Genomic DNA, 27,574 nt, shown 5'->3' on the forward strand with positions numbered 1-27,574 from the left:
ACTGAAGGCTCTCTCTCTGAGGGACTGCTCACTGAAGGCTCTCTCTCTGAGGGACTGCTCACTGAAGGCTCTCTCTCTGAGGGACTGCTCACTGAAGGCTCTCTCTCTGCGGGATGCTCACTGAAGGCTCTCTCTCTGAGGAACTGCTCACTGAAGGCTCTCTCTCTGCGGGATGCTCACTGAAGGCTCTCTCTCTGAGGGACTGCTCACTGAAGGCTCTCTCTCTGCAGGACTGCTCACTGAAGGCTCTCTCTCTGAGGGACTGCTCACTGAAGGCTCTCTGAGGGACTGCTCACTGAAGGCTCTCTGAGGGACTCTGCTCACTGAAGGCCCTCTCTCTGAGGCACTGCTCACTGAAGGCTCTCTCTCTGAGGGACTGCTCACTGAAGGCTCTCTCTCTGAGGGACTGCTCACAGAAGGCCCTCTCTCTGAGGGACTGCTGACTGAAGGATCTCTGAGGGACTGCTGACTGAAGGCTCTCTCTCTCTGAGGGACTGCTCACTGAAGGCTCTCTCTCTGAGGGATGCTCACTGAAGGCTCTCTCTCTGAGGGACTGCTCACTGAAGGCTCTCTCTCTGAGGGACTGCTCACTGACGGCTCTCTCTCTGCAGGACTGCTCACTGAAGGCTCTCTCTCTGAGGGACTGCTCACTGAAGGATCTCTGAGGGACTGCTCACTGAAGGCTCTCTCTCTGAGGGACTGCTCACTGAAGGCTCTCTCTCTGAGGGACTGCTCACTGAAGGCTCTCTCTCTGAGGGACTGCTCACTGAAGGCTCTCTCTCTGAGGGATGCTCACTGAAGGCTCTCTGAGGGACTGCTCACTGTGTCTGCCTGGTTTATGGTGACTCAGGGATCTGTCACATTCTCCGACTTGCTCTGGTGTCACTCCAGTCTCCGCTTCTGACCCTAACTGTCCCCTCTGCGCATCTGTGCCTGTCCCCTTCTTATAATAAGAGTGGAGGGCACTGTATTTAGCGTTTATCCTAAGTATAGTGGTTGTCATCTTGAGACATCTATACATTAGTTAGTTACATCTGTAGCTAGGATCTATTTCCAAATAAGTCCCAGTGCTCTTCAAGTTTGCGTGGAACATTGTTCAATTCATCACCCCGACTGCTATTTTTATGACATTTAGTTTTCAATTCTCTTTCTTACGATCTCTCCTCACTATTATTATTGTCACTCTCAATTATCACTTACTCGGCACAAGGCGCTGCCTAGTCTTGTGTTTCTGTTGGGAGTCCCAAGTGTTAGGGAACTGTAGATCACACCCAGGTTTACAGGAGGAACCGCAGGACTTGGGATTTTATATCTGTTTATATCAAAGTGCACACAGCTAAATCAGCACAAAGAGAGGCACAGGGTGCAGACCAACAGAACCGGGCACAAGCTTCCAAGCAGAGAGCTCAAGAGCACCCCAGATTCTTCCCATGTGGGGCTGTAACTATGGGGGAAGCGCTGCCTCTGTTCAGGGCATGTGAAGTGCTGCCCTGACTCAGAGAACTAGCACTCCGGTTTTTACTGAAGGCTAATCATGTGGGCACCTTGGACCTACCCCCTACCAAAATTCTTGTCTCCGAAGAAAGCTGATTGTTTAACATAAATCAAATTATACACACACTCCAGGCCACGCCTATCAGTTACAGAACGGTGGAAAAACACCCTTAAACCCAAGTTCCCAGACACCAGCCAGGGACAATCATATGGGCAGGCAAATATTGTTATGGTAAGTTTCAGGTCTGCATGTTAGCAATTTCCTGCACTGATTATCTAGTTTAGTCATCATATTAAAGTTCAGAGGGCTTAGGTGTCTTCAAGATTACACAACCACAAGTTTAGTAGTCATTAGAGAAGCTAGAATTCAAAATGAGGAATTAGATTTCTACTCTTCACCACAGTGCTTAGCTGCTCATTTCTTTTTGTGGTGTTGTGGGTAGAACCCAGGGCTGTGTGCATGCCAAGCATGTTCTCCACCACTGAGCCAAACCCCTAGCTAAGACAGCTGCCTGCCTTTTGAAGGTTTACTAAAATGAAAAAAAAGTGACAATAACTTCAAGTTCTAGAGAACTGTTAAAGTTAAAGGGGCTCCTGTTACAAAGATTGTAAAATGAAAAAAATTATATAACAGAAACTCACAATAATTCAGAGGCTAAACTATTTTACAAATACTAAAATCCATTAATTATAGATATTAATGTTTTAGACAAAAAACCATCAGAATATTAACAATTTAAATATTTTAACAAAATTAAGCAGGGCGGTGGTGGCGCACGCCTTTAATCCCAGCATTGGGAGGCATAACCAGGCGGATCTCTGTGAGTTCAAGGCCAGCCTGGGCTACCAAGTGAGCTCCAGGAAAGGCGCAAAGCTACATAGAGAAACCCTGTCTCGAAAAAACCAAAAAAAAAAATAAAAAATAAAAAATAAAATAAAAAAAATAAATATTTTAACAAAATTAAAGAAAGTCAAGCTTTAGCCAAATTGGTATAATTGAGGGAGTAAGAGAATTGTTTTCAGCCTCACTGTAAAGTAAGTATAAGGAGAGTACATGAACGTATGACAGCAGAGCCCAGTGCTGGGTTAACTTTGTTTCAATTTTTACCTAACGGAATGATGTCCTGAAGTATAGTCCAGTTTTCCAAATTTTTGAGTCTGATAGCCATGCTTCTCCATGACATCCATCCATGTTGTGTAATTTGGATCGAGACCCTTAAAATTATTCCAAGATTCTGTTAAGTGAGTGAAGAGGCCACTCCACATTGCTGAAGGAAAAAGAGAAATAACAGAAACTGGCTAAGGTAAAGCTTAGCAACTTAACTATAAAAGCAATTATTCTGAGTGTGGCTGGCTGTTTTATTACAGTCTGTGATCTGGAATAAGAAATGCAGTTTCCAGACATTTCTCAATGCTACTCATTTTATTGGAGAGGAAGATTTACAAGGAGTTAGTATTTCTGTTCTTCAGAGGAGTCCACCAAAGCCTAGAGGTTAAGCTGATTAAGGGTTCACTGAGGTTTAGAGTCACTTTACCCTAGCTCAGGCTCCTTCTAGTCAACACAGGACAGAAGTCAGCAAACACGATTTTACATATGATGTATCTTTCATCGTTGAAATATCAATTAGGATAACATAGGTTTCCTTAACCACTGGTGACCAGATAGCTCTAGAAATGTAGTGAAGGTGGTTATAACTGAAATCACAGAGACTATCATCTCAGCGGCTCATAAAGAAATCAAACTGTTTTTGGTTATTTACAGGTTCCATGGCAGATAACCAAAGACCACACAAACAGAGGTAAAGGAGAGTGAGGGGTCCACAGAGACTCCATAGTGAGGCCTTATTCCATCTGGACTCAGGGTCACAAAGTACGGGTTTGCTTTGTTCCACAAGGCTGCATAACAGGACATTTTGGCAGGGCGGTGGTGGCGCACCCCTTTAATCCCAGCACTCGGGAGGCAGAGCCAGGAGGATCTCTGTGAGTTCAAGGCCAGCCTGGTCTACAGAGTGAGATGCAGGACAGGCACCAAAACTACACAAAGGCATGATTACCAGATGAGATGTCTTATACTTCAAGTTCTAATTACAAGATGCTTAGCTGTAAGGCGTGGTTACGAGGTCTTTGAAAATACACTTGCTTGTACCTTGTACCTTGACTTTGAAAGGGGAAGGTCTTTTGCCTCGCCCCTTGCTGGTGTATAAAAAGCCCATTAGGAATAAACTTGAGGCCACTGTGGTATTGACACAGAGCCCTCCTGAAGCTATCCTGTGTCTCTGTCTTTTTGTCTACATTTATATTTTTTTATATCTATTATTTCTCAATCCACACTGCCCTATACCAAGGACTATCTGAAGGTTGGGCTGGATCTGGCAGGAGAGTACCTTTCAGACAAGATTCTTAAAAACAAATTTTCATTTTTGAAACCTATAGCTTATGATCACTGACATGTTTGCCATCAAAACTATGGCTATTTGTTAAATTATTACAATAAAGTGAGCACTTAGATTTGTGATAGACGTAAATTGGGACAGAAGAAAAAGAGATGAAGCGTATAGTCTGAGATAATTTGGAAAAACTTCAGATAAACATGAATATGAGTTCTGCCTGGGAAGAATCTTCCAGAGAGCCTGCTGACTCCTTCCTAAGCCTTTGCAGAAAGACCTCCAGGAAACAGAACTCTCTGAAGCATGAGTACCTGCTCATCTGCTTTGACAGTCAAATGAAATGAAACACAGGAACTAGACAGCATCTCAGGCAAGAAAAAGCCCTTCTTTAGAAAAACGAGAAATTCAAATTCAACTCTAAAACAAATTCTTCAGAAAAATTAGAAAATCAAATGACCCCAACATTCATACCTTAGAACACACAGCAATTTCACTGAGGCATTTTTATTAGGTACTAGATGTGACTTTATGATAGATTTTTGCATATGATATTTTAAATCTGGATGTCCTTTTAGGCACATTCATACCTGCACGAGATGGACAGCAGATGGGAGCGTTAGTGTAGGCATTCAGGAAGGTGGTGCCATGCGCTTTCATGAAGTTGATAAAGGGAAGTTTTACCACCTGACTTCCTGGTTGAAATGTTAGTCTTCCATCCTGAAATGAAGAAATTCAGCCACTGCTGATCACCATGTACACACAGAGGACAAGTTTCAGTGTCTATCCTCGGCCTTTCACTTTAACTTTTACTGTGCAGATGGCAAACTCAGCCATCAGGCTTGTGCAGCAACCCGCTTTGCCCTGTGAGCCCCCCATTCCCAACCTAGCCTCTCTTCTTTCACATAACCATCACAGGCTTGAACAATTAGAGGCGATGGCAGTAATATTCTTTTAATTTCTATCTCCAGATTGCATATGACAGTGTGCTAGTTTATGATGCTGTTTCTCATACTTAAATCAATATTGGGTTTCAAAAATCAAAGGCAGGAAGCTAGAAAATTCAGGTTGTTAAATCAAGAACAAGATCATGAAATGCTAAAATTCAAGGATGTATTTTAAGAAGAAGAAAAAAAAACCCAACTCATTGAATAAAAACTATTAATTTTTATCATTGCCTCAGATAAGAATAGATCTGTTTGGGGGCTGAAGAGATAGCTTAGCAATTGGGAATATTGACTGCTCTTCTAGAGAACCTGGGTTCGGTTCCCAGTACCCACATGGTTCACACTTGTTTGTAACTCCAGTTCCATGATACCCTTGATTACATTACCAAAAAAATTTCCCCCTTTAATTTTAAACACAAAATTTACTACCCCAAAGACTTTAATATGTTTGCATGAAATCTCAAAAAGAATAAAAAGCAGAGGTATGTTATAAAGATCCAGTGCCCAAACAACATTTGAAAGAATGTTATGCTCAAATTCATTTGCATACATTAGGTTAAAGTGCTTCTTGGAAAGTTCATTTGGAGAATGAAGAAATAATTAAAAAATTATTTTAATAAACCTTAAATACCTGTGTATTTATGTATCAGGCACCTTGCAAGGTCTGAGGATACAATGGTGAGATTAAAATAGAGTCCCATTCCCAGGAAACTCACACCCCATTGGGAGAGGTAAAAAGAACATTAGCAAATTAACTTTGAATACTTGTGTGAATTATATGTGTAAATCTGCACAAATATATACTTTTTCTTTTGAAACAGGCAACTTCTGACTTGTTATCATGACCTGGAACTTCTGATTCCCAGTCTCCTGCCTCCTGACTGTTGGGATCAGAGGCATACATTACCTTGTCCTCGTTATGTGGTGCTGGTGACTGAACTAAGGGATCTGTGCATGCTAGACAAGTACTGTACCAAATGAGCTATATCCCAGCTATGGCTATGAATTCTAATAAATTCTAAATGCTGCTTCTGAACCATGGCATGGTATTTAGTTCCTTATCATTTTGGACTAAGGAGGATCAAAAGAGAAGTTTAGATTTCAAGCATTGTTCTAGTTTTATTCTGTTGCTGTGACAAACATAACCATGACCCAAAGCAATTTACAAGAAGAAAGATTTATTAGTTCCAGGTTACAGTCCATAACTGAGAAGGCAGGAATTCAAGCAGGATCTTGAGGAGCAGAAACCATGTGGGAACACTGTTTGCTGACTTGGTTTCTGGCTAGCTCACTCACAGTTTTATGCTTAGTTAGTGTTCTTTTTTCCCAGTTTTTTAGACACTGTTTCTCTCTGTAGCCCTAGCTGTCCTGGAACTCACAGAAATCCGCCTGCCTCTGCCTCCCAAGTGCTGGGACCAAAGGCGTGTGCCACCACTGCCTGGTCCTAGAGTTAAGAGTTCTTACATAGCCCAGAACCACCTAGACAGGCCATGGGATGGTGGTGCCCTCAATGCTCTGGGCTCTCCTGTATCAATTAATAATCAAGACAATCTCCCTATCCCATTTTTTTTTAAACTTGACATAAGCTAGAGTTACTTGGGAAGAGGAACCTCAGCTGAGAAAATGCCTTCATCAGACTGCCAATGAGCAAGTCTGGGGGGTGGGTATTTGCTTGATTGATTGATGTGGGAGGGTCCATCTCACTGTGGGCAGCGCCAGTTCTGGGTCAAGGGTCCTGGGTTGTATAAGCAAGCAGGCTGAGCAAGCCAAGAGGAGCAAAGCCAGCAAGCATTCTTCCTCCACAGCTTCTGCTTCAGTTCCTGCGGGACTGGATGGAGTACGAGACTTTCAAGATGAAACCAACCCTTTCTCCACCAAGTTTTGTTCAGTTACAGTGTTTTATCACAGCAATAGAAATGCTAATTAAGGTACTCCCACAGACACACTCATAGCTAGTGTGATCTAGGCAATTCTTCAATTGACGCTTTCCCCTCAGATAATTTTAGGTTATATCAAATTGACAATTAAAGTTCACTAGGAAAAGTTTCATCCTAACCTAAGAGTCAAACAATGAAGGTCCATCGTTACGGCACGGCTGTGTATTGCATGCCTTTTAGACTTATTGACCATGACAAGTGATATTCTTAAGAGTCTGCAATATACATTCCCGTGCTACTATTGACTTCTGAAACCTCATCAAAATGAAAACTACTTGTCTTAGTTAGGGTTTCTATTACTGTGAAGAGACACCATGACCACAACTCTTATAAGGGAAAACACTTAACTGAGGTAGCAGCTTACAGTGCCACTCCTTTGGGGGCCATTTTCTTACAAACTACCACATTCCACTCCCTGGCCCCCAAAGTCTTGAAGCCAATTAATAAAGCAAAATGCATTCAGTCTAAGTTTAAAAGTCCCCATAGTCTATCAGTCTTAACAATGTTTAAAAGTCCAAAGTTCAAAGTCTCTTCTGAGATTCATGTAATCTCGTAACTGTAATCCCCTATAAAATCAAAATCAAAAACAGATGATATACTTCCAACATATAAAGCACAGGATATATATTACCCTTCCAAAACACAGGGAAGGTCACATAGTGAGGAAATCTGGAAAGCCAGACTGAAAACCAGCCAGGCAAACTCCAAACACTGTATCTCCATGTCTGATGCCAAGACACTCTTCAGATCTCCAACTCTAAGTCAGCTTTGTTGACTACAACATGCCTCTTTCTCTTGGGCTGGTTCCACTCCCTGTTAGCAACTCTTCTCGGCAGGTATCCCATGACTCTGGCATCTCCAACATCTTGGGATCTCCAAAGCAATCCAGGCTTCAGCTTCACACAATGGCCTCTCCAGGCCTCCATTCAGGGACATCCCTGACACATGCCTGGCCTCAGTGGCTTTCCTTAGTCTTGGGGGCAAATTCCATAGCCCCTTTCTGCTATCCTTAACTCCAGAACCATGTGGCTGAAGCTGCCAAGTTCTGTTGCTTACTGGGGCTGGAACATGGCACTCCCATTCAATTCCATCTTCACCAGCTTTCTGTCCTTCACTGCCTAAACTCAGCTGTCCTAAAACTTGCTCCGTAGACCAGGCTGGCCTCAAACTCAGAGATCTGCCATCCTTTGCTTGCCAGCCTTTGCCTCCTGAGGGCTGGTATTAAAGGTGTGCAGCACTACACCCAGCTTTTCTTTAACTCCTTTTCACAAGCTGGAAACTTAGCTGGATCTTGCCCTGAGGTCACCACTCCCTTTATTCCATTTCTTAATCTGTTTATCTCCTTGAACACAGGATTTAACTCTATTCTACTTCCGGGTGTGCCTTTTTCTCCTCAAATTGTACATTTTGTATTTTTATCTGCTCAGTTTGCTCTTTTTCATTATAAATCTTCATTAGTTTTAACACTAATAACCACATGACAGAGTCTGTACTAGGCTGTTTGAGATTTCCTCTGCTAACAGAATTAATCCAAAGCTCTTCACTTTAGCCTCAGGCAGACTCTCCAGACAAGGGCAAAAAGCAGTCACATTCACCACCAAAATAACACAAGAATAATCTCTAGGCCACATATTAATATTTTTCTCCTCTGTAACCTCCTGAGCCAGCCCTTGATAGTTCAAATCATTACCAGTACCACTGTCTTCCAAGCTCCTACAATAATGGCCCATTAAGCACTGCTTAATGCATTCTACTGCTTTCCAAACCAATAGTAGCAAAGTTCAAATTTCTCCAAACAAATGCCAGTCCTTGGCACCAACTCCTGTGTTAGCTAGGGTTTCTATTACTGTGAAGTATTGTAGAGTATTATCTTAAGATGTATTACATTTGTTTATACTGTGGAATGCTTAATGATGCAAAGATGTGTTGCATTCTTTTATGTTGCATTTGTTTAACTGTGAAGCTGTGTTATTTTGCCTATCTAAAACACTTCATTGGTCTACTAAAGAACTGAACAGCCAATAGTGAGACAGGAGAAAGGATAGGCAGGGTTAGCAGGCAGAGAGAATAAATGAGAGGAGAAATCTGAGAGAAGCCAAAGGAAGAGCAAGAAAAGGAGGAGGACACCAGGGGCCAGCCACCCAGCTACACAGTAAGCCATGAAGAAGTAAAGAAAGGTACACAGAAATAGAGAAAGATAAAAGCTAGGAGGCAAAAGATAGATGGGATAATTTAAGAAAAGCTGGCTAGAAACAAGCCAAGCAAAGGCCGGGCATTCACAAGAAAGAATAAGCCTCTGTGTATTTGGGAGCTGGATGGTGGGCCCCCAAAAGAGCCCGAAGAGTAAAAAAAACCACATGACCCTGGCAACTTTTAAAAAGGAAAACATTTAATTGAGGTGGCAGCTTACAGTTTAGAGGTTCAGTCCATTATCATCATGGCGGGGAGCATGGCAGTTTTTAGGCACTCATGGTACTGGCTACATCTTGATCAGATGGCAACAGGAAGTGGACTGAGTGTCACACTGAGTGAAGCTTGAGCAAAAGAAACCTCAAATCCCACCCCCACAGTGACATACTTCCTCTAACACCTCCTAATAGTGCCACTGCCTTTGGGAACCATTTTCTTTCAAACCACCACACCACCGTAGCTGCAACAGAGAGGAGGTGCAGTGTGTGTGGACTCAGATGTGCAGGAGGGTCCTTTGTTCTTAAAGGCCCGAGCAGAAGCGCTTTTTATCTTTTCTTAAAACAAAACTTTATCCAGATAGAATTTACATACAATCTACTTAAAGGGTGCAATTCAAAGGTTGTTTAGTATATTTAGAAAGTCATTCAGAATACTTTCATCATTCCCAATAGAACCCTTAGCCATCACCCTGCACTCATCCTAAACCGAGGCATCCACTAACACAATTCCTGTCTCTACACAGGTGCTTCCTCCGGACATTTCAGATACATAGATTCATATAAATTTTAGTCCATCGTCATTTCTTTTACTGAGAACACATATTTTTTAGGTTTAAACACTTTGTAACATGCATGACTTTTGGATTTCTTTTTTGGCTGCTGAATAATACAATGAAATTTCATTTATACATTTACCAGTGGATGGATATTTAGGTTGCTTTCACTTTTTATCTTCTAGCATAATATTGCTATGAATAGTCATGAAGAAGCTTTTGTGTGGACTATGCTTTTATTTCTCTTGGACACACACACACACACACACACACTCCTAGGAATAGAACTGCTGGATTGCATAGCAACTCTATAGTTAATTACCGAAAAAACTGTCAAATGCTTTCCCAAAGTGGCTTCACCACTTTACAAAGCATTCTCAACAGCAGTGTATGAGGTTCCCAATGCCTCCATATTTTCACAAACTGTGGTTATTGTCTAGTGTGTGTGTGTGTGTGTGTAATTAGTACAGGGAAGAACTTATCATATATTAGCTGTACAAAATAATGCACTTATTGCAAGTTTCATACTTTGATTATATTTACCTCCACATCACCTCCTCTGGCTCCTGTGGCTCCCTGTCTTCTCAAATACTCACCTCACACTTTTATGATTCTGGCTATCCTTATGGGAATGAACTGGTTTGATCTACATAATGTCTCACTATGGTTTGATCTACAATTCCCTAATAATTATCAATGCTAAGCAACGTCTTATGTGCTTATTGGCCACTTGTGTATATTCTATGGGGAAATATCTTTTCAAATCTTAGGCTCATTTTAAATTGTCTAATCCAAGATTATGAAAATTTACACTTCCATTTTCTTGAAGGAGTCTTTAACTCATAGACTCATTTTAAGTTAATTTTTACACATGGCGGAAGACAGGGTTCAATTTTGTTCTTTTACATGTGGATATGTAATTTCCCCAGCACTACTTGTTTATAAGAATTTATTTCTAGACTCTTAAATCTATTTTATTGATCTAAATATTTATCTTTCAGCCTGTAATATATTATTAAGCTTTATCATAAGCTTTGAAATTGAAATGTATTATGTCTGATCAATCATCTTTTTCAAGAAAGCGGATTATTATTATTATTTATTATTATTATTGTTATTTGATTTTCTGAGACAAGGTTTCAGTCCTAGCTGTTCTGGAACTTGCCCTGTAGACTAGGCTGGCCTGGAACTCACAGAGATCGCCCCCCCCAACTCCCCCCACAGTGCTGGGATTAAAGGTGTGCACCACCACTGCCAGGCAAAAGTAGATTAAATTATAACAACTAACATTTAAACCAGCACGAACACAATTATTAAATGTCTAGATCAGCGTTTCTCAACTTTTCTAATGATGCAACCCTTTGATGACTCCCAACCCTAAAATTATTTTGTTGCTACTTCATAACTGTAATTTTGCTACTGTTATGAATCGCAATGTAAATATCTGATATTTCCGATGGTCTTCAGCAACCCCTGTGGAAAAGTCGTTTGACCCCCAGAAGATTGCTACCCACAGGTTGAGTACCACTGGTCTAGATAATTAAACGTCCTTCATTTCTCACCCAAACATTAATTTTTTCAAACGTAAGTGACTGGCACGTCATTTTGGAAAAAGAATAAGATTTTATGGAAGTGCACAATGCATTTCCCTTTACAACTGAATTAAACCAGGATATAGGCTAAGCATTAACTAATAACGGCAAATGTTTTCGTGGACCTAGTCTGGCTTTAAAAAGTAAAAATCTGTGCCTGCGGTGCGCGAGTGTAGTCTCTAGAGAGTTTGAGGCACAAGGATCGCCAGAGTCCAGAAGTTCGAGACTGCCTTCTTACTATTACTTTGCATACAGGCACACACGTGTGCAGGTACTATTACTTTGCATACAGGCACACACGTGTGCAGGTGTGCGCTGCAGGACCTCTCAACCCCAGTGTCCCGCTCTCCCTGTCGTCTCTCCACAGGCTGTGGGCAGCGTCCGCTCGCCGTCCTCAGAGTACTTACGAAGGAGTCACTGGCAACAAGCACTACGTTGGGTGCCTGGGCCACTTGCAGCTTCTGCTCTCGTGTTCCGGGAGCCGGCGCCGCCAGCGCCGACGCTGCGACCACCGACACCCACAGCAGCAGCATCGCGGGCAGTGTTGTCCAGACGCGGCCACTGGGCCCGTCTCTGGACTGCCGCCCAGTAATGAGCAGCAGTGGGACCCTGAACTAGGACTTGGGGTTCCATACACTGAAGTCATGTGGGTAGCACCGTGAAACTACAACTCCCATCAGGCTCAGAGCAGGCGCATGCGCAACGATGGAGTCGCGCTCCCACTCTTAACCCATGTAAAGACCATTTTAATCAAATTTCGAGTTAGTGATCGCTCAGCTACTTACCCCCACGCTAGCGATGCCTGGGGAAATGCGCATGCGCCTTCCAGATTTGTACTTTGCGGCAGTTCTGCATACTCCAGGTGGGTTCTGGTTGCTTTCGCTTTGAGCAGAAGTTAAAATCTAAGGCAGTTGAAATGGTATTTAGGGGGAGAAAGGACTGGGCCTGAGAGTGGGGCTGGGGTCGTCCTCCCTTTGCGCGGGATAGCGTGGCTGTGCTCGCAGACACCGTGAACTTGGCGGTGATGAGGTGGCAGTGCTTCTGTCACTGAAGAAGGATGGGGCTGTGCCCGGGGCCTGGGGCCGGGCCACCTCAGGTGTGGTCCGGTAGTGGTTTGGATCCCCTGCGGCTCCGCAGCCCGGGTCGCACAGCCTGCCTCATCCGATTGCCTCTGTTGGCGGGCAGTAAGGATGGTGCTGGTATGGGGTGAGGAGCGGGGCATGCAGAGTGAGTTTCGGGGTCCAGATATGAAGAAGTTTGACTGTTCTTTGCCTTTAGAGTCGCAAAGGGGGCGGGAGTGGGGGGGGCGGGATAAAGAAAGGAACAGGTTCTAGAAGGAAGAAATGTGGGTTGTGTGAAGTGTGCTGTTAATTGACGTAGGCTCAGAGTACCATGGTTGGGTGCAGAATAATGTTATTCCTTTTTGATTGTTGGATTCCTTTGGAGAATTCCGGAAGAAGCAAGTTTCTGTCTCAAAGTCAAAGATCTTCACTAATTATACCTTCAGCTATATATACTTGTATATTAAACCAATTGTTTTGATTTTCTGGTAGGAAAATGAGGAGTTGTTCTATTAATTTAAAAACTTGAATGTCTTGTAGCGTATGTGCTGAGTGGTCTGTTAAACCTCACTACGTATTTATTGTGTAACATGCTTTTTTGTTGGAATATATCTTGTAGCCTTCAGTTGGATTACTTTGCAGATGGTAAAACAGACGAGAGAGGTTAAATGACTTTTCCAGGGTTTTTGCAAGGAAACTATTTGAAGAGGCAATTGATTAGTCTGTGCCCTAACTCATAAGTACGATTTGCCTCTATCTGCAAATTTTTGAGTCTACTGAGTTTCATCTCTATTAGTGAAGCAGAATTGTTAGTCGAGCATCACCTTCAGATGTGTGTGGATATTCCAAAAACACACCCTTTGTCCCTGAGGAATTTACACCCTTGGGGAGAAAATACAGCATACATAAAGTATCCAAGTAGATTGCCTCCTAAACAGGGCACATTCCCCAGGTTGTGTTGAGTTAATTTGGAATGTAGAAGATATTTTACAGAAGCAATATAAACTGGCACTTAGATTTACAAAAATTATATTTAGCTTTCTTTTTGGCATGGCAATGGTTCTTTGAGCACGAATATTTCTTGAAGGCCTTGCTCCTGCAGACCTTGTTTTGAGGAGGACATCTTTTCCTTCCTCTTTCTGTCCTTGCTGTGTCTGAGAGCAGCAGCTGCTGGGGGGATACAACGTAGGCCTTTCAGAGACCCAGAGACAGAGCGCTGCTGGAATCGAAGAGACTTCTAGTCCTGCTTTCCATCTGACATCAGTACGGTGCTCCTTTAGTGCTCCTGCCTGATGGATTGTCCAAACTATACTTTTTCATCTTCCCTGATGGTAAACCTTCCTTTGAGTAGCTCATCCTGCATTTGTGTTGGTTTAAATATTACAGGTTCTGATTTTGAGCTGAAGTCAGTCTACTTTCAGCCACTCATTTTTTTTTTTATTTCTCTTTGATTTTACATGGATAAAAGCCTGTCTTCCCACTTCCTCTCCATTAGTAGTCTTTTTCAGTCTTCCCCAGTTCCTCAGCTAGTTATCATTTTACTTCAGGTTTCTTCATTATTTTAATGACTGTCTTCTGAACATAGAATGTTATTGTTAATCACTGAGTTAGTTACTCTGTGAGCAAAGGCACTTTTATGTGTGCATGTGTTTATGTAGTTAGGTAGCATTCAGGATAGGTCATCTGATTTAGTTTGTAACAAAATACCATAACAGAAATTTATTTTCTCATAATTCTGGAGTTTAGAAGTTCCAAATCAAAGAGTTGTCAAGTTGGTTTCTTCTGAGACCATTTTTATTGTCACCTTCTCAGTGTGTCTTCACCTGATCTGTCTTTGGTGCCTGTGCATCCTGATATGTCTAAATTTCTTTTAAGAGTGATAGGTTGGATCAGGGTCTTCCCACATAACCTCCTTTAGCCTTCATTGCCTTTGTACTTTGCAAATACTGCTGTATTTTAAAGTACTCAGGGGCTGGTACTATGATGTCTGAATTTTGGGGTGTTGAATGCCTTCCTGTGGAAACATGAACAAACACATCTATTCAGTCCAGATAAGGTATCGGTGAGAGATCAAAATAACTCTACCATAGTTCAACTTGCTGAACTAATGAGTTTTGGGGCTTACTTACAGAGCATGGGTGTGGGCTTAGAGGAACATGGATGACTCAAAGATAGCTGCATGGCTGAAAAGCCCATTGCAACATGGGTGGTGATTCATGAAGGCTGTGCTCTTGAAGCTCCCTCTACAATCTGTCACCACCTCAGCTACTTGGAGAGTGTCTTGCCCCACATTTGTCACTGCTTAGTTTATCGTGGGGGAGGAGCCTTGCTAATCTTGTGTCAGGTGATTTCTGAGATCTGTGAGTTGTTTATTTCTTGAGCTTTGTAAACTTCATTTACTTTCTGAGTCTTAAGAAGCCTCCTTCCAGGACAGAATGTTTTAATTTGGAAGAAATTACTATGTAACACAGGGGGGATACAACAGGCTCAGATCTGTCATCTATTTATCATGTTTACATCATCAGCTAATGATTTCCGTGTTAGGGACAGGTTACTTTATTAAAAATACTCTGCTCTTTAGATTTTAGAGAGGTTGTCAGTTGAACAGTTGGGATCTAGCTTATGGTCCTCTGCAGGTCTTTAAACATCCAAAGTAACAACAGAATTTCCTAAAGAACTTCCAGTCAGTTTTGGGAAACACAGAGATATACATACTTGTAATCTAATAAGAGTAGAAAAGGTATTAAAAAGTATGGATAATGCTTGAATTAAAAAAAAACAACACAAAAGCAGTAGTATTCCAAGTTATGTTTGAGAGCATGCTAGTGTTTTCAAAATGTCAGCTGGTTGCTGCAGTCAGCTGGGTTGGGATATTAGGATTTCCCAGACCATTAAGATAGCAGTATACTTTGAGACTGAAGAATGAGATCTGTGTGGTAGACACAAATTTCCTGCATCATGAAGTAATGCCTTCAAGCATGTTCCTTGGAATATGCTTTTGGAAATGATGATGTAGGTCATAAATGTTACAGGATTGGACTAGTGTGAATTTGGTATGGGGCAGGTGGTATGCTTGACCTTGGCTTCCAGTTATGAGTGACATGAGAATAGGCAGAAGTAAGAGTAAGTAGATGAATGGTTAGGAGAAGCAATGATACACAGAAAACTGGAGGGCTATCCAAGAGTGATGTGAGTATAGAAACATGCCTTTTGGTGATCTAGACTTTGGAAGCTAGATCATCAGTGATGTGTTTTATATGTGCTACTACTCGACAAGATTGTGTCAGAGTTAGAGTTACTACCAAAGCAAATTGGGGAGGAAAGGGTTTATTTGGCTTATGCTTCCATATCACAACTCATCATTAAAGGAAGTCAGGGCAGGAACTCAAACAGAGCAGGACGCTAGAGGCAAGAGCTGATGCAGAGGACATGGAGGGGTGCTGTCTACTGGCTTGCTCTTTATGGCCTGTTCAGTAGAACATGGCCTTGCTTATAGAACCCAGAACCACCAGCCCAGATGTGGTCCCACCCACAAAGGACTGGGTCCGCCCCCAACAGTCAGTAATTAAGAAAATGCTCAACTGGCTTGCCTGCAACCCAATCTTATGGAGGCATTTGAGGTTCCCTCCTCTCAGATGACTTTAGCTTGCGTCAAATTGACATAAATCTAGTCAATACAGATTGATTATATAAGGGGCTCCAAACAATAGGGTGTTGCCATTACCAGGTCTTATTTAGGTAACCATATTGTTTTGAGTTCATGGGGACAGCTTCTGTGTCATATAGGCAACACATGTTTGCAGCAGGTGTCCTGGTCCTCTTATTCTTATTATTTAATATCTTCTGGGTGAACCTTAGGTGTAGGAGTTGTGCTGTAGATGTATCAGTTGGGGCTGAGCAACCACAGTCAGTTGTTTTCTGTGTTTTGACCAGTGTGGCTTTCTGGAGTGGTGTCCAGCTGTTGTAAGAGAAGCTTCTTTGATGAAGGGTGAGGGTTACATTGTCTGTGAGTGGAAAGATAAGTATTAGGAATGCAGTTGGAGGGGAAGAGAAAGGCTGAACAAAAATGTAGCTAGAGATATACTGGTAGGGGAAGTGGTAGTAGCAGGTTTTTCTCTAGGTTCCTTGGCCTCACCAGGCATCGGTAGTTGGTTAGGTTTATAGTACAGGAATGAGTTCCCTCCTATTGAGCTGATCTTACCTCAAATTAGACAGCGGTTGGCTATCACTCAAACGTAAGTGCCACTGTTGCACCTATGGCGATCTGTACTCTGCTGGTCATTGTGGTTTGTAGGTATCACAGCTGAGGAGGACTATTGATTACTTTTTTCCCTTGTCACCTTCCATGATACCGTCTAGTACCAGGAAAGCTAGTCCTCAGTGAGGAGAATTTTGGGTCACATCCAGCCTGATTCCTCCAAATCCTCTGTCTGAAGAGTTTTGATCAATAGGGACTTACCCTCAATTCTGCTCTTACAGAAACATAATGGTTGATGGAAAACAAAGACTTTTAAATCTTTCCTATCATCATTTCTTAGCATCCATGAATCATATTAATATATCTTAGTTGTCTTAGATTGTTTGATTTAAAAGATTGCTGTTTTAATTGTTGATTTGGGTTTCATAAAAGAAAATCATAAAGTGAATTTTGGTTTGGGATGAGAACAGGATTTCCAACAGTTTCTAATTGCCACTTCTGCCATTTTCTGCTGTCTGTGAATGGGAAACAGTGTTCTCAGCATTGACAGTTCTAAAGTCAAAATAGTTACCAGTTCTCAAAGATTTTGAAGGTACTATATCTTGCAGTATGAAATATCCATCCAAGATTTAATTCTTTGTCTAGGAATAAACATTCATTTTACTAGTATGCAAATTTTCTTTGTTATTTACTAAATTATGTGTATACCAAAGAGTTGATTTAACGTAAACTTCTTTATGTTTTACTCTCAATAAGTACTTGATTTGTATTTCTTTGTTTATGTACCTGTATACTCGAGGTTGCATACAATTTTACAGGTGAAAAGGAGTCATGATTGAAAACAGCTTAAGAAGTCCAGGTTTAAACCAGTTCAGAAATTTGGAGATGCAAATTAGTGTTTTTCTGGGAAAGATGAAAGCCTAAAATCATATAGAATTATTTCTCATGTTTTAGCTTGTGATCATGGCAAATCTGATTTTAAAAAACTTTGGAAGGTTTTGAGTGTTTTATATTACATCTCATGGTTGTTTTTACTTAATTTAGATGAAAAAAATGGGTAAGGAACAATTTGACATTCAGTTCAGGAAGAAGATGCAGGTGTGATAACAGGTAAGAGATGAGTGGCATGCTAAGTAACAAGCAGTCAGTCTGTCTTAATGATCCTTTCCAAGTCCTTCAATAGAAGGACTCATGATAGGTTTCTTTTTTGTATCATACTACAGGTCAATGCAAATACATAGTAGTTTCAATGCAATTGGTCCCCATAATCTCATAGGATTGGCACTATTAGGAGGTGTGACTTGGTTGGAGTGGGTATGGTCTTGTTGAAGGAAGTGTGTCACTATGAGGGTGGGCTTTGAGGTCTCCTTTGCTCAAGCTTCCCTCAGTGTCACAGTCAGTTGACTTCCTGTTGCCTGTAAGATGTAGGACTCACAGCTGTTTCTCCAGCACCACGTCTGCCTGCATGCTGCCCTACTTCCACCATGATAATGGACTGAGCCTCTGAAATTGTAAGCAAGCCACCCCAATTAGATGTTTTCTTTATAAGAGTTGCCCTGTTCATTTTGTCTCTTCACAGCAATAAAAACCCTGAGACAAAATATCTTTAGATTTTTGCTATTTAATTATTGTTAGTTTCCTCCTTTTTATAATTAACTTCCTGTGCATGATCATTTCTGATTTTTAATTATTATTTTTATTTTGTGGAATCTTTGGATGCTCATCCTGATTATGCTTTTAAGTTCCTGTGGTTTCAGCTGGAGAGGTCATATCAATTAATTTATCCCTTGTTGATAACCTTAAGGGTTATCATTGTTTTTTTTGTGACTTACTTTCTAACCATTTGAAAATATAGTTGTTGCTTCTTTTTAATCTTAACTTGAATAAACATCTTTTAAGTTCATAGTAGGAAAGTTTTCATTGCATAAAAGCATGAAAAAGTGAATGTATTTTCCCTTGATAACTGGTTATTGTGTTCAGCATCTTTCCATAACTGTGTGAAGAATACTGCAGTGTAGTCCTGTTCTTCTCCCATTTTTCATTCAGCATTGTGTGCTAAATTTTAACTTGGGAGGAAGAAGAACACATGATGGGAGGAGAGGAATTAGAGAAGATATTAGTGGAGTTGTGGACTAGAATTGGAGCCTTTCTAAGGAGATAAAGTCTTGGAAATACTCAGAATTGAGGGAAATATTGAAAATAGAAGAGCATGGGGTACATGGAGTAATTTTGGATAATGGATTTTTTAATGAAAATGTTTGGATGCTACTTAGTTGGTGACTAGTTTTTTAAGGTTTAGTTTAAAAAAATGGTTAATGGGCCTTTTCTCCTATTTTAAAAAAGTTATTTTCAGAGACAAATTACTTCGTGTTTGAAACTGACAAGTATACACATATGTGCACTCGTATGTGTTTGATGAAGGGGGTACCTGAGAGCCTGCATACTATGCTAAATGAGGAAGGAATGGGAAGAGAATAGATGGTTACGTGGCAGAGTAAAGAATTCCATGTGCTGCACGCAGCAGCTGTTCTCAAGAGCAGGTGTCGTTACAGTGGGCTTCGTTCTCCTGCTGCTGCCCTATGCCACAGGTGTCCACCTGACCCTCAGGGTCCGGCTCTCAGGCAGCTGTACTCAGTGTGACATTCTGTCTCTCTCGCTCTCTTCCTGCTCTCCTCCTGTTTCCCCTCTCACTGGAGTCTTGTCCTTCTTCTCTCCATTGTTTCACCTGGTCTTCTCCTAGTCATTGACTGCTTTACCCAGCATACCTTCTCTGCATCCTACGGTACCTTTCCTTTTCATCAGCTGCGTTTGGTTCCCTCATGGTTCACATGCTGCTTAGATGTTTCTCCTGACTCATATCGTATTCTGCAGAGCAGCAGGGCCTTTGTGTGTCTCGTCAGCGTCAGCGTTGATGAGCCCACGTGGAGACTGTCTGCTCTTTCTTCCTTGTGTATACTCGCACCTAAGGTCTTCTTTTTCTTCTCTTGTTTTTTAACTGGAAAGCTCTCTTTATTTGTCCAGGTCAGTCATCCTCACTGACCTCTTCCTTTTAGTCTACAGGTTATTTTGCAGAAGGAATGTGGCTTGAGAAAGTTAATGTGAAATCAACACTGAACTTTGTTAACTGTTGCTATCAAGATTTGTAGACTAAAAACGTTCTTTACCAGTTCACCTCTAAATTAGTATCAGGATACTTTCAGGTAAGTTAATTGTTTCGAAGATGACAGAATGTGATGTGCTGTTTTAAGTAATTATTTCAACAAGATCTTAAATTTTATTTGGGAAATCTGAATGTATCACAGATAAATTGATTTTATAGTGTCTTAATTTTTGTATTATTCTGAATGCCAGCTTACTGTAAGTTAAAAAAATCTTATCTTCAAATCTCTAACTTCATAGATTTCTTTTCTTATGCATTTCATTTTGGCTAGAATGTACTAGTAGTGTTATGTTAGTGTACTGTGTTAATATACTATATTAGTGTACCATGTTAGTGTACTGCGTTAGTGTACCATGTTAGTGTACTGCATTAGTGTGCTGTAGCTAGAGAGTTTCTCTCCAGGTCCCGCCAAGCCCTGGCAGTCCCATAGCCCACTTATAAAATAAACATACAGACGTTTATATTATTTAAACTGCTTGGCCATTAGCTCAGGCCTACCACTGACCTGCTCTTACTCTTATACTCAGCTCATTTCTTTTAATCTATATGTCTCCACTTGTTCCGTGGCTTTATCTGCTGCCTTTACATGATGCTCCCTGGATGGCAGGCTGGCGTCCCCTCCAGACTTCCACCTCCCAGCCTCTCCTCTCTGTTTGTCCCGCCTAACTCATACTTCCTGCCTGGCTACTGGCCAATCAACATTTTATTTATTCACAACATATAGGACATCCCACAGCACTTCCCCTTTCTGTTTTTTTTTTTAAAGGAAGATTTTAACTTTAACATAGTAAAATTACATATAACAAAAAAGTTATCTAGCAAGAATTACAGTTACAAGATCTAGTCTATTTGTATTTGGCAAAATTAAAGAAGATATCCTATCTTATATCAGTGAGTCTAAGGTTTCATATCTAACTTATCTCCTATCATAACTAAGGAAATTATAACTATCTAGTCTTTAACTACATCAAAGACCTCAGAAGGATATAATATTACCTGAGAAATGGGAGAAGGACACAAATAACTTTCTGGGAGTCTTGTGAGAGTAGACAGAGACAGCTGGCAGCCTGGACAGTCATCCAAAGTTCTTCTGTAAAGTTGGGGCATCTGTCTTCAGCCCACAGGGGTAGAGTCTCCCAGTCACTTTTCTCTGTGTCCTGTGGAATGTCTGGCAGTTTCCTCTGCAAAACAGGAACCTGAAGGACCATTTCACCAAGCAAAGTTCAGTGGTCACCTTCCTATGGGTCCTGCATGTCCAGTCGATCAAGCAGTCTAGGCAAGAATAGTTTCTTGCCCAAATGGCTATTTTTGCCAAGAAGATAAACTCCATATAGAGTGTCTTCGATGCCCATCCTCCTCTCTGAAGTAAATCGATGCTGCCAGGAGCAGACATGTCTCATTATCCAGAAAGTCTAAATTTTTAAAACATTTTAAGTGCCATATTCTGTAGGTCTTTGAAGTGTTTGAAGATTACCTACCTAATTGAATTATATCTATGTATACCTAGAAAACTTAACATGACTACAAGTTTGACTATCATAGAAGACTAATTATTAATCTGTACTTCTTAATTATCCATTACAATCTAAATGAGTTACATAAACATAATAGTGTGCTGCATTAGTGTGTTGTGTTAGTGTATTAGTGTACTGTGTTGGTGTATTGCATGAGTGAATTGTGTTAGTGTATTACATTAGTGTACTATTTATGTAAAGTGGTAGTGTACAGTGTTAGTGTACTATTTGTGTACAGTGTTAGTGTACTGTGTTAATATACTATGTTAGTGTGCCATGTTAGTGTACTACATTAGTGTATTGCATGAGTGAATTGTGTTAGTGTATTGAGATAGTGTACATTAGTGTACCATGTGAGTGAATTGTGTTAGGGTACTGTATTAGTGTACTGTGTGTGTTTGAAGTGTTCATGTACTGTGTTCATGTATTGTGTCAGTAGATGTGTTAATGCACTGTGGTTGTGTAATGTGTTAGTGTGTTTACTGTGGTAAAATAGTTACTGTGTTCCCTTACTGCATTTGAATTCTATGGCAGTGTACTGTGGCGGTCGCTTAGTTTGTTACTCTGAATATCTTGAGTTTGTAACTATTTAGTATCTACCTAACTTTGCTTTATCTTTATGATGAGATTAGAAATAGGTTGAGTCAACAGAAAATACATGTATTTCTTTTCTTTAACATTGTATTGTAATTGTATTTGGTTTGGGTAAGTCAGTAATTTGTAAAATATTAACATGGGCTTAAATTAATGTATTTTAATATTAAATGAAGTACTTTGCCTATAAAGTAAAATATCTTAAATTTTTATTTAAAATAAACAAATAAATATTTATTTAAAATATTAGTATTAGTTTTCATGTAGGGAAGGTTGGCCTTGAACTTGCCATGTAGCAGAGGATGGCCTTGAACTGATTCTCCTGCTTTCACCTCCCTAGTGATGGGATTTCAGGAATATGCTGCCGCACCTGGATGGCTGAGATTAGTGTATAATTTTTGCATAGTCACCATTCTTCTATTCATGTGTAAACATTTATTTCTCATTAGAGAAAGAAATGTGGTAATCTTTAATATGAAGGTGGTATCCTGGTTTACATCTCACAGAATCTAGTATTAAAATAACTTTATTAGACTTTAAAAAATTCTCTCATCTTAGTTACTAAAGCTATTTATGTTTTTCTCTGTCTTATTCTACTGGATCTTGCTTATAAAGTTGGATTGGAATTACTCTATATTGTAGGTCCTTGTTCACAAGATCATCTGTATTTTAGCTAAATGTGTGGAGAGGGAGTATAATTTTAACTCATTTAGCTCAATTTCAACATGCTTCTATTGGTCACCTACCATTTGTCAGATACTAATCCTAGAGATGGAAAACAGTAATAGACTAAACCCTATTCATACAGAACTTAGATTCTGCTGGGGTTATACACAAGACAGAATATATGCTACAGGAGATGTGTTAAGTGCTTTGAAGTAAAATAAAGCAAGGGGAGGGCGGACGGGAACATGAGTGGTTTTGAGTAGATGGAAGGAGAAGAATCTCAATTCTTCTTGAATTCTTCAAGAATCTTGTCCAGGGAGAGTTCCAATGAGGAGGAGACATTTGAGTAGAAATCTGAAGAGCTGAGGGAATGAACTGTGTGTAGAATTAGGGGGGGTGGGGGCAGACTGTTCCAGAGGGAAAGGATTAGATGTCTCTTTATCAGATGTTTAAGTTTATTGGTACTATTATCATTAGGGCGATATTATTGTATATTCACTGTGGCTTCTTGTCTTGATAGAATGTCTAGCAAAGAAGTGAAGACTGCCCTAAAAAGTGCAAGAGATGCAATCAGAAACAAAGAGTACAAAGAAGCTTTGAAACATTGCAAGGTAAAGGATACTTGGTTCTTTGGCAATACTTGGTTCTTTGATAATGTATTTACATTACCAATTTATGAGTTATTTTAAGGTATGTTATTTATTGTCCACATTCAGTCAAGTGGTAGAATCTTAGAACAGTTAGACCCATCTCTCCCTATTAGTGAAGCACGCTATTATTGCTGCACTTAATTTTCTTTATTGCTAAATTACCAAAGCCGTGTTCTCAAACCCAGAGGAATCATAAGCACCTTGCATTATGGAATGTGACTATACTTTAGCATTATTATTATTGTTGTATTACATTAAAAAATGTCTCTGTTATGTGTGTTGTGAGTCAATTCTCTTGCTACCATGTCAGTCCTGGGGATTGAACTCAAATCGTTAGATTTGATAGCAGGCACCTTAACCTCTGGGCCACCTTGCCTACCCAGCACTTTATTATACATCATTATTATTATGACCCGTGGGTGGAAGAATAAAGATTCTAAAGCTTCCTCATGTGCTGATGGGAATGTTCCTGTTAAAGAGAGAAATTTGAGTGTGCTGGAGAGATAGATAGAGGCGGTAGAAGTGAAGTCCTTAGGGAGATCGGTGTCTGCGACCCAGAGTGTGGAAGGAGGCCTTTAGTTCCTCTTGTGTTTGAGCAGGAGAGAAGATAGGTACAGATCATACAGGGCCCCGTTTGTTGATTGGCAAGGGGAAAAGAAGAGCGTTTTTCTCTGGCTTCTATTTTTGGTGACATGTGTATTAATAGCAGGAGATGAGTTGCACAAGAATGTTTAAGACTAAAGCAGGTTTGAAGCAGTTGTTATTCATGCTGAGAAAACTCATGCATAAGAATTCAAAGGATTGCAAACTTACAAGTGAGAACTAATTTTGGAGTACCCAGGGTCTGGGGGGCTTAGCTACACTGTGCTCCTATGTCTGTTAACTTTATTCCTCTAGGACAAATTTCTATCAATTCAGCTATAGCTCCATCAGGTATTCAAGGCAGGAATAACTCTAGACACACCAAGCTCCATATCCATCTACGTTATTTCTCTGGGTTGAAATCCTGTTTCCATAGATTCAGTTCCGCCCAGTTCCCTAGCTCATAGCCCTGCTAATGACTAAACTCCTATGCTTCCAGTCTCATCTTCGTCCTCTGTAGCCTCTTTCTCCATCTCTGCTGCTCTCTACTCCTGGCACTCAGAAAACTCTACCCCAGATCTGCTTACCCTCTACGGAACCTCTGTCTTCTCTTCTCTCTCGCCAAGCTGTTCTGTCCTTCTACAGAAAATGCCTGCCCTTTCTTTCCTTGGGCATGCGGTTCTCTGCCTCCTTAGGAATGTTGTTCCACCTTACACATTGATATGTAAAAACCTCTTTTGTTCTCAGTCACTTGCTCTGGAGAACCATTAGGCCTCCTCTAGGAACGGGGATGGATGGTCTGAACTTCATTTGCACAAGAAACAAAGCTGTGCATCTCCTGCCAGCTTGTCTCCTAAGCTCAGCAGGGCAGTTAGTAACTTAGTAGGTTCAGCAGGTCTGGGGAGCTAAACTGTTTACCAATTGGTCTGGGCATGCTAGGATTTCCTAGCAGAAGACAGTTGGTATATTAAAGGCTGGATAACACCAAATATAATAAATGGCCTTGCCTTTTGACAGAACCTTGGCGGTCAAAGTTTAGCTTTAATGCACAGCTGAATCTCTGTGATATATTCTTGCGTCCCACAAGACCTAATAAGTGCCCACCTGAAATTTATGTTATTAAAGTGAAATCAGTGAATGATGAAGGGAGAGAGGCAGAGGAGTCAAGAATGTGATGACAGAGGGTGACTGACAGTGATGGACCATAAGGAGGGAGAAACAAAAGGGGTAGGAAAGAGGAGGCTGAGGGTTGTTATAGTGAGGCCATTGCAGTGATTGAATTGGGGTAGGCGAGCTGGTTAAACACATTAGGGGTCACCCTAGAGGCATCCAAATGCACTGGTGCTCCATTAAGGAAAGGAATCAAAGCATTTCCTCTTGGAGTAGTTTGGCCAAGAGCAAGCCCAGTTTTGAGTTCCCTGCTTCTCTCCTGTGTCTTGCATCTGTCTGTAGTTTAGGGTTCCAGGCCTCGATGTGATCTATCTGTTACATGAGCTTGAACCAGTGCCTGCCTGAATGCTGCTATCTCATGGCTCTGTCCCTACAGGTGGTTTTTGCTAACTTTGATTGTTCAGCATAGAGAGCGTCACAAAGGGAAGGAATGAGGGGATACTCTACAGAAACCTTTAACAGTTTTACGAGGGGCTGAACTTTACTGGTCCAGAAGCACTGAGAAAAGCAAACATAACAAAACCTCAACAGACTTATCAACTTAGATCCATGTTGCTTCCATCATTTATGGTGGATATTTGTTTATAAGGACATTTCTGACCTGTTTGCTATTTTCAGCAAATGATTATCATAGCACACATTCAGACACATGGGAAATCCAAAGCAGGTAAGGTTATTTGTTACACTGTACTCTTAAAGGCAGGTTAAACAAACAGGCTGAATACACAGCAGTATATCAATCCTAAGTCTTACATGACCTCCAGGTTTATTATTTATTTGGCTATGAGGTCCAGCACAAGTGCCAGCCTCTATGAATGTAAGAGACTTATTCATAAAAGTATACTGATGACTGAGACTAGCAGGAATATGAAGCCATGATGGTACTAATATGATACAGGGTGGAATATATGTGGAGTGAGATGAGAGGGACTTTCTTCCAACACTGGGCTTATCTAATTATGTACATATGATTATGCTTCTAAATTATTACTGTATTACTATTACTATTATGATGTGTGTGTGTGTGTAATGTATATGTGCATGGTTTGTGGCATACACATGTGAAGATCAGAGGATAACTTTAACAAATTCTCTTTTTCCACCTGTATGTGAGTTCCAGGGACTGAACTTATTTCCTTAATAATATTTATTTCCTTGGTGGCCCACTGAGCCATTTTACTGGCCCATGTTTCTGTTACATTACTTAGCATGTTGCAAGACCCCCAAGCAAGACCACCACAGAGCCGATATCTGATGCGAGCACACAGAGGTTTTTAATAACAAAGCAAGCCTGGGGCTTGGTCTGCATCCAACATCCAACACAGCAGTGGAGGAGGAGGGCCTGAGCACTCACTTGAAGGGGTTTATATAGGAAAGGTTTACCTGCAGCTTGGGATTGGACAAGGGGTCTAGGGGTGAGGTAGTTCTTTGAAGTTGCTGGCTGATCTATAAGCATGAGGTTACCGATGGCTAACAGGTATCAGGGTATCTATAGAGACATTAATTTTTTTACTCCCTATGTCCTGCTCCTGCTGAACCCAGGATATGTAGATTTATTGTTTCAGCCTTATCTTCTCATGAGTTCAACTTCTGGTCAGTTCTAAAACTGCTGGTCAGCAATTACCTTTAGAGGAGGGTGGGGAGCGTCTCTCAAGATGGCTACTGATTTTTCCCTTTCACATGTAGACATCTTTCTGTAGACATTTTGCAAAATTTTAACATTGAATTTCACCAAGTAGCTCATAATTTATAACGGCAGCATTTAGCTGTAGACTATAAATGGAGAAAACACATGGGAGATATGTCTTCTCTGTAGTAACCCAGAATTGGTTGAGAGTAAAGAAAAAAGCTACCTGAGAGTATAGTAGCTGTTCTGTCCAGTGAGCTCTACAGCATCGGATACGCATTTCTTTGGGGAAGCTGGCTCCCGTTTATGTACATATAGTTAGGTACTTTTTTCTTTGTGTTCTCCTAGAATCTTCTCTCTATTTTCACCACATTTCATGGTGTGTGATTATTTCTTTAAAAATGTATCTCAGATTCTGAAACCTGGATCACTAGTGAGACAGTAATTACAGATTGGTGATTGACATGGAGCTTGTGTCTTTGATAAGCAGCGATGTGCTAGTCATTGTACCTGGTGTTTGGAACATAAGCAGAACAAGACCCTAGTGTTGGAGTTTAACTTTGGCAGGTACCTCATTGCTGAGTTTTGTAGAAGGCATTCTTATTGGGTAGAGTGCAGCTTGTACAGTACACTGGTGACAGATTGCTGGAAGTGTGTGTGGAGGCACATAAGCCTAGTTAGTGGAGAGGTTCAACTCATGGAAATGTGATTTTCCCTAGAAGATGCAGAACCTTGAGAGCCTGATTTTATTTTAGCTCCATTTTTTTTTCTTTCTCTAGAATATATTAATCTCTCTTTAAGTTATTTGCTTTACTTTAGTAAGTACTCTTATTTCTGAAAGAAATATCTCTGTGTATAATTTTGTTCTAGATGACAGGTATCATTGTTTATTTGTTTGGTATAGTTACATTAGGATGAATATACCTAGAAGTGCCACAAAGAATCCATCTTTAATGTGGGAAAATATGATTGTGGAAAAGAAGACATTGAGGTTGGATGAAGTGACGAGGCAGGAATGGGCCTGGGAATTACTACC

At 40.8% G+C, this 27,574-nt stretch overlaps 2 protein-coding genes across 5 annotated transcripts in view; one reads left to right on the top strand and one right to left on the bottom strand.

Moving 5' to 3' along the window:
* The window catches only part of Arsk (arylsulfatase family member K), a 45,570-nt gene extending 33,712 nt beyond the window's left edge, over positions 1–11,858 (bottom strand). The window contains exons 1-3 of the mRNA XM_006986540.4: positions 11,724–11,858; positions 4,469–4,598; positions 2,603–2,762 (exon numbers count right to left, since the gene is read on the bottom strand). Of these exons, the coding sequence (XP_006986602.1) occupies positions 2,603–2,762; positions 4,469–4,598; positions 11,724–11,849 (416 nt within the window). The 5' untranslated portion in view covers positions 11,850–11,858. The remainder of the gene's footprint in view (positions 1–2,602; positions 2,763–4,468; positions 4,599–11,723) is intronic.
* Positions 11,859–11,977: 119 nt separating this feature from the next.
* Positions 11,978–27,574, top strand: part of Skic3 (SKI3 subunit of superkiller complex) — a 101,506-nt gene continuing 85,909 nt past the window's right edge. Inside the window, exons 1-4 of one of the 4 annotated variants that reach the window (XM_016005085.3) lie at positions 12,140–12,178; positions 17,620–17,685; positions 19,629–19,775; positions 23,030–23,120. In XM_016005085.3, the coding sequence (XP_015860571.1) occupies positions 23,031–23,120 (90 nt within the window). In that variant the 5' untranslated portion in view covers positions 12,140–12,178; positions 17,620–17,685; positions 19,629–19,775; position 23,030. Of the gene's footprint in view, positions 12,179–12,209; positions 12,236–17,619; positions 17,686–19,628; positions 19,776–23,029; positions 23,121–27,574 lie in introns of those variants that run through there. The other 3 variants (XM_076551983.1, XM_076551984.1, XM_016005082.3) reach the window with 3 other exon arrangements.

The sequence above is a fragment of the Peromyscus maniculatus genome, chromosome 15, assembly GCF_049852395.1.
Source record: "Peromyscus maniculatus bairdii isolate BWxNUB_F1_BW_parent chromosome 15, HU_Pman_BW_mat_3.1, whole genome shotgun sequence".
In the NCBI taxonomy this organism is placed as follows: domain Eukaryota; kingdom Metazoa; phylum Chordata; class Mammalia; order Rodentia; family Cricetidae; genus Peromyscus; species Peromyscus maniculatus.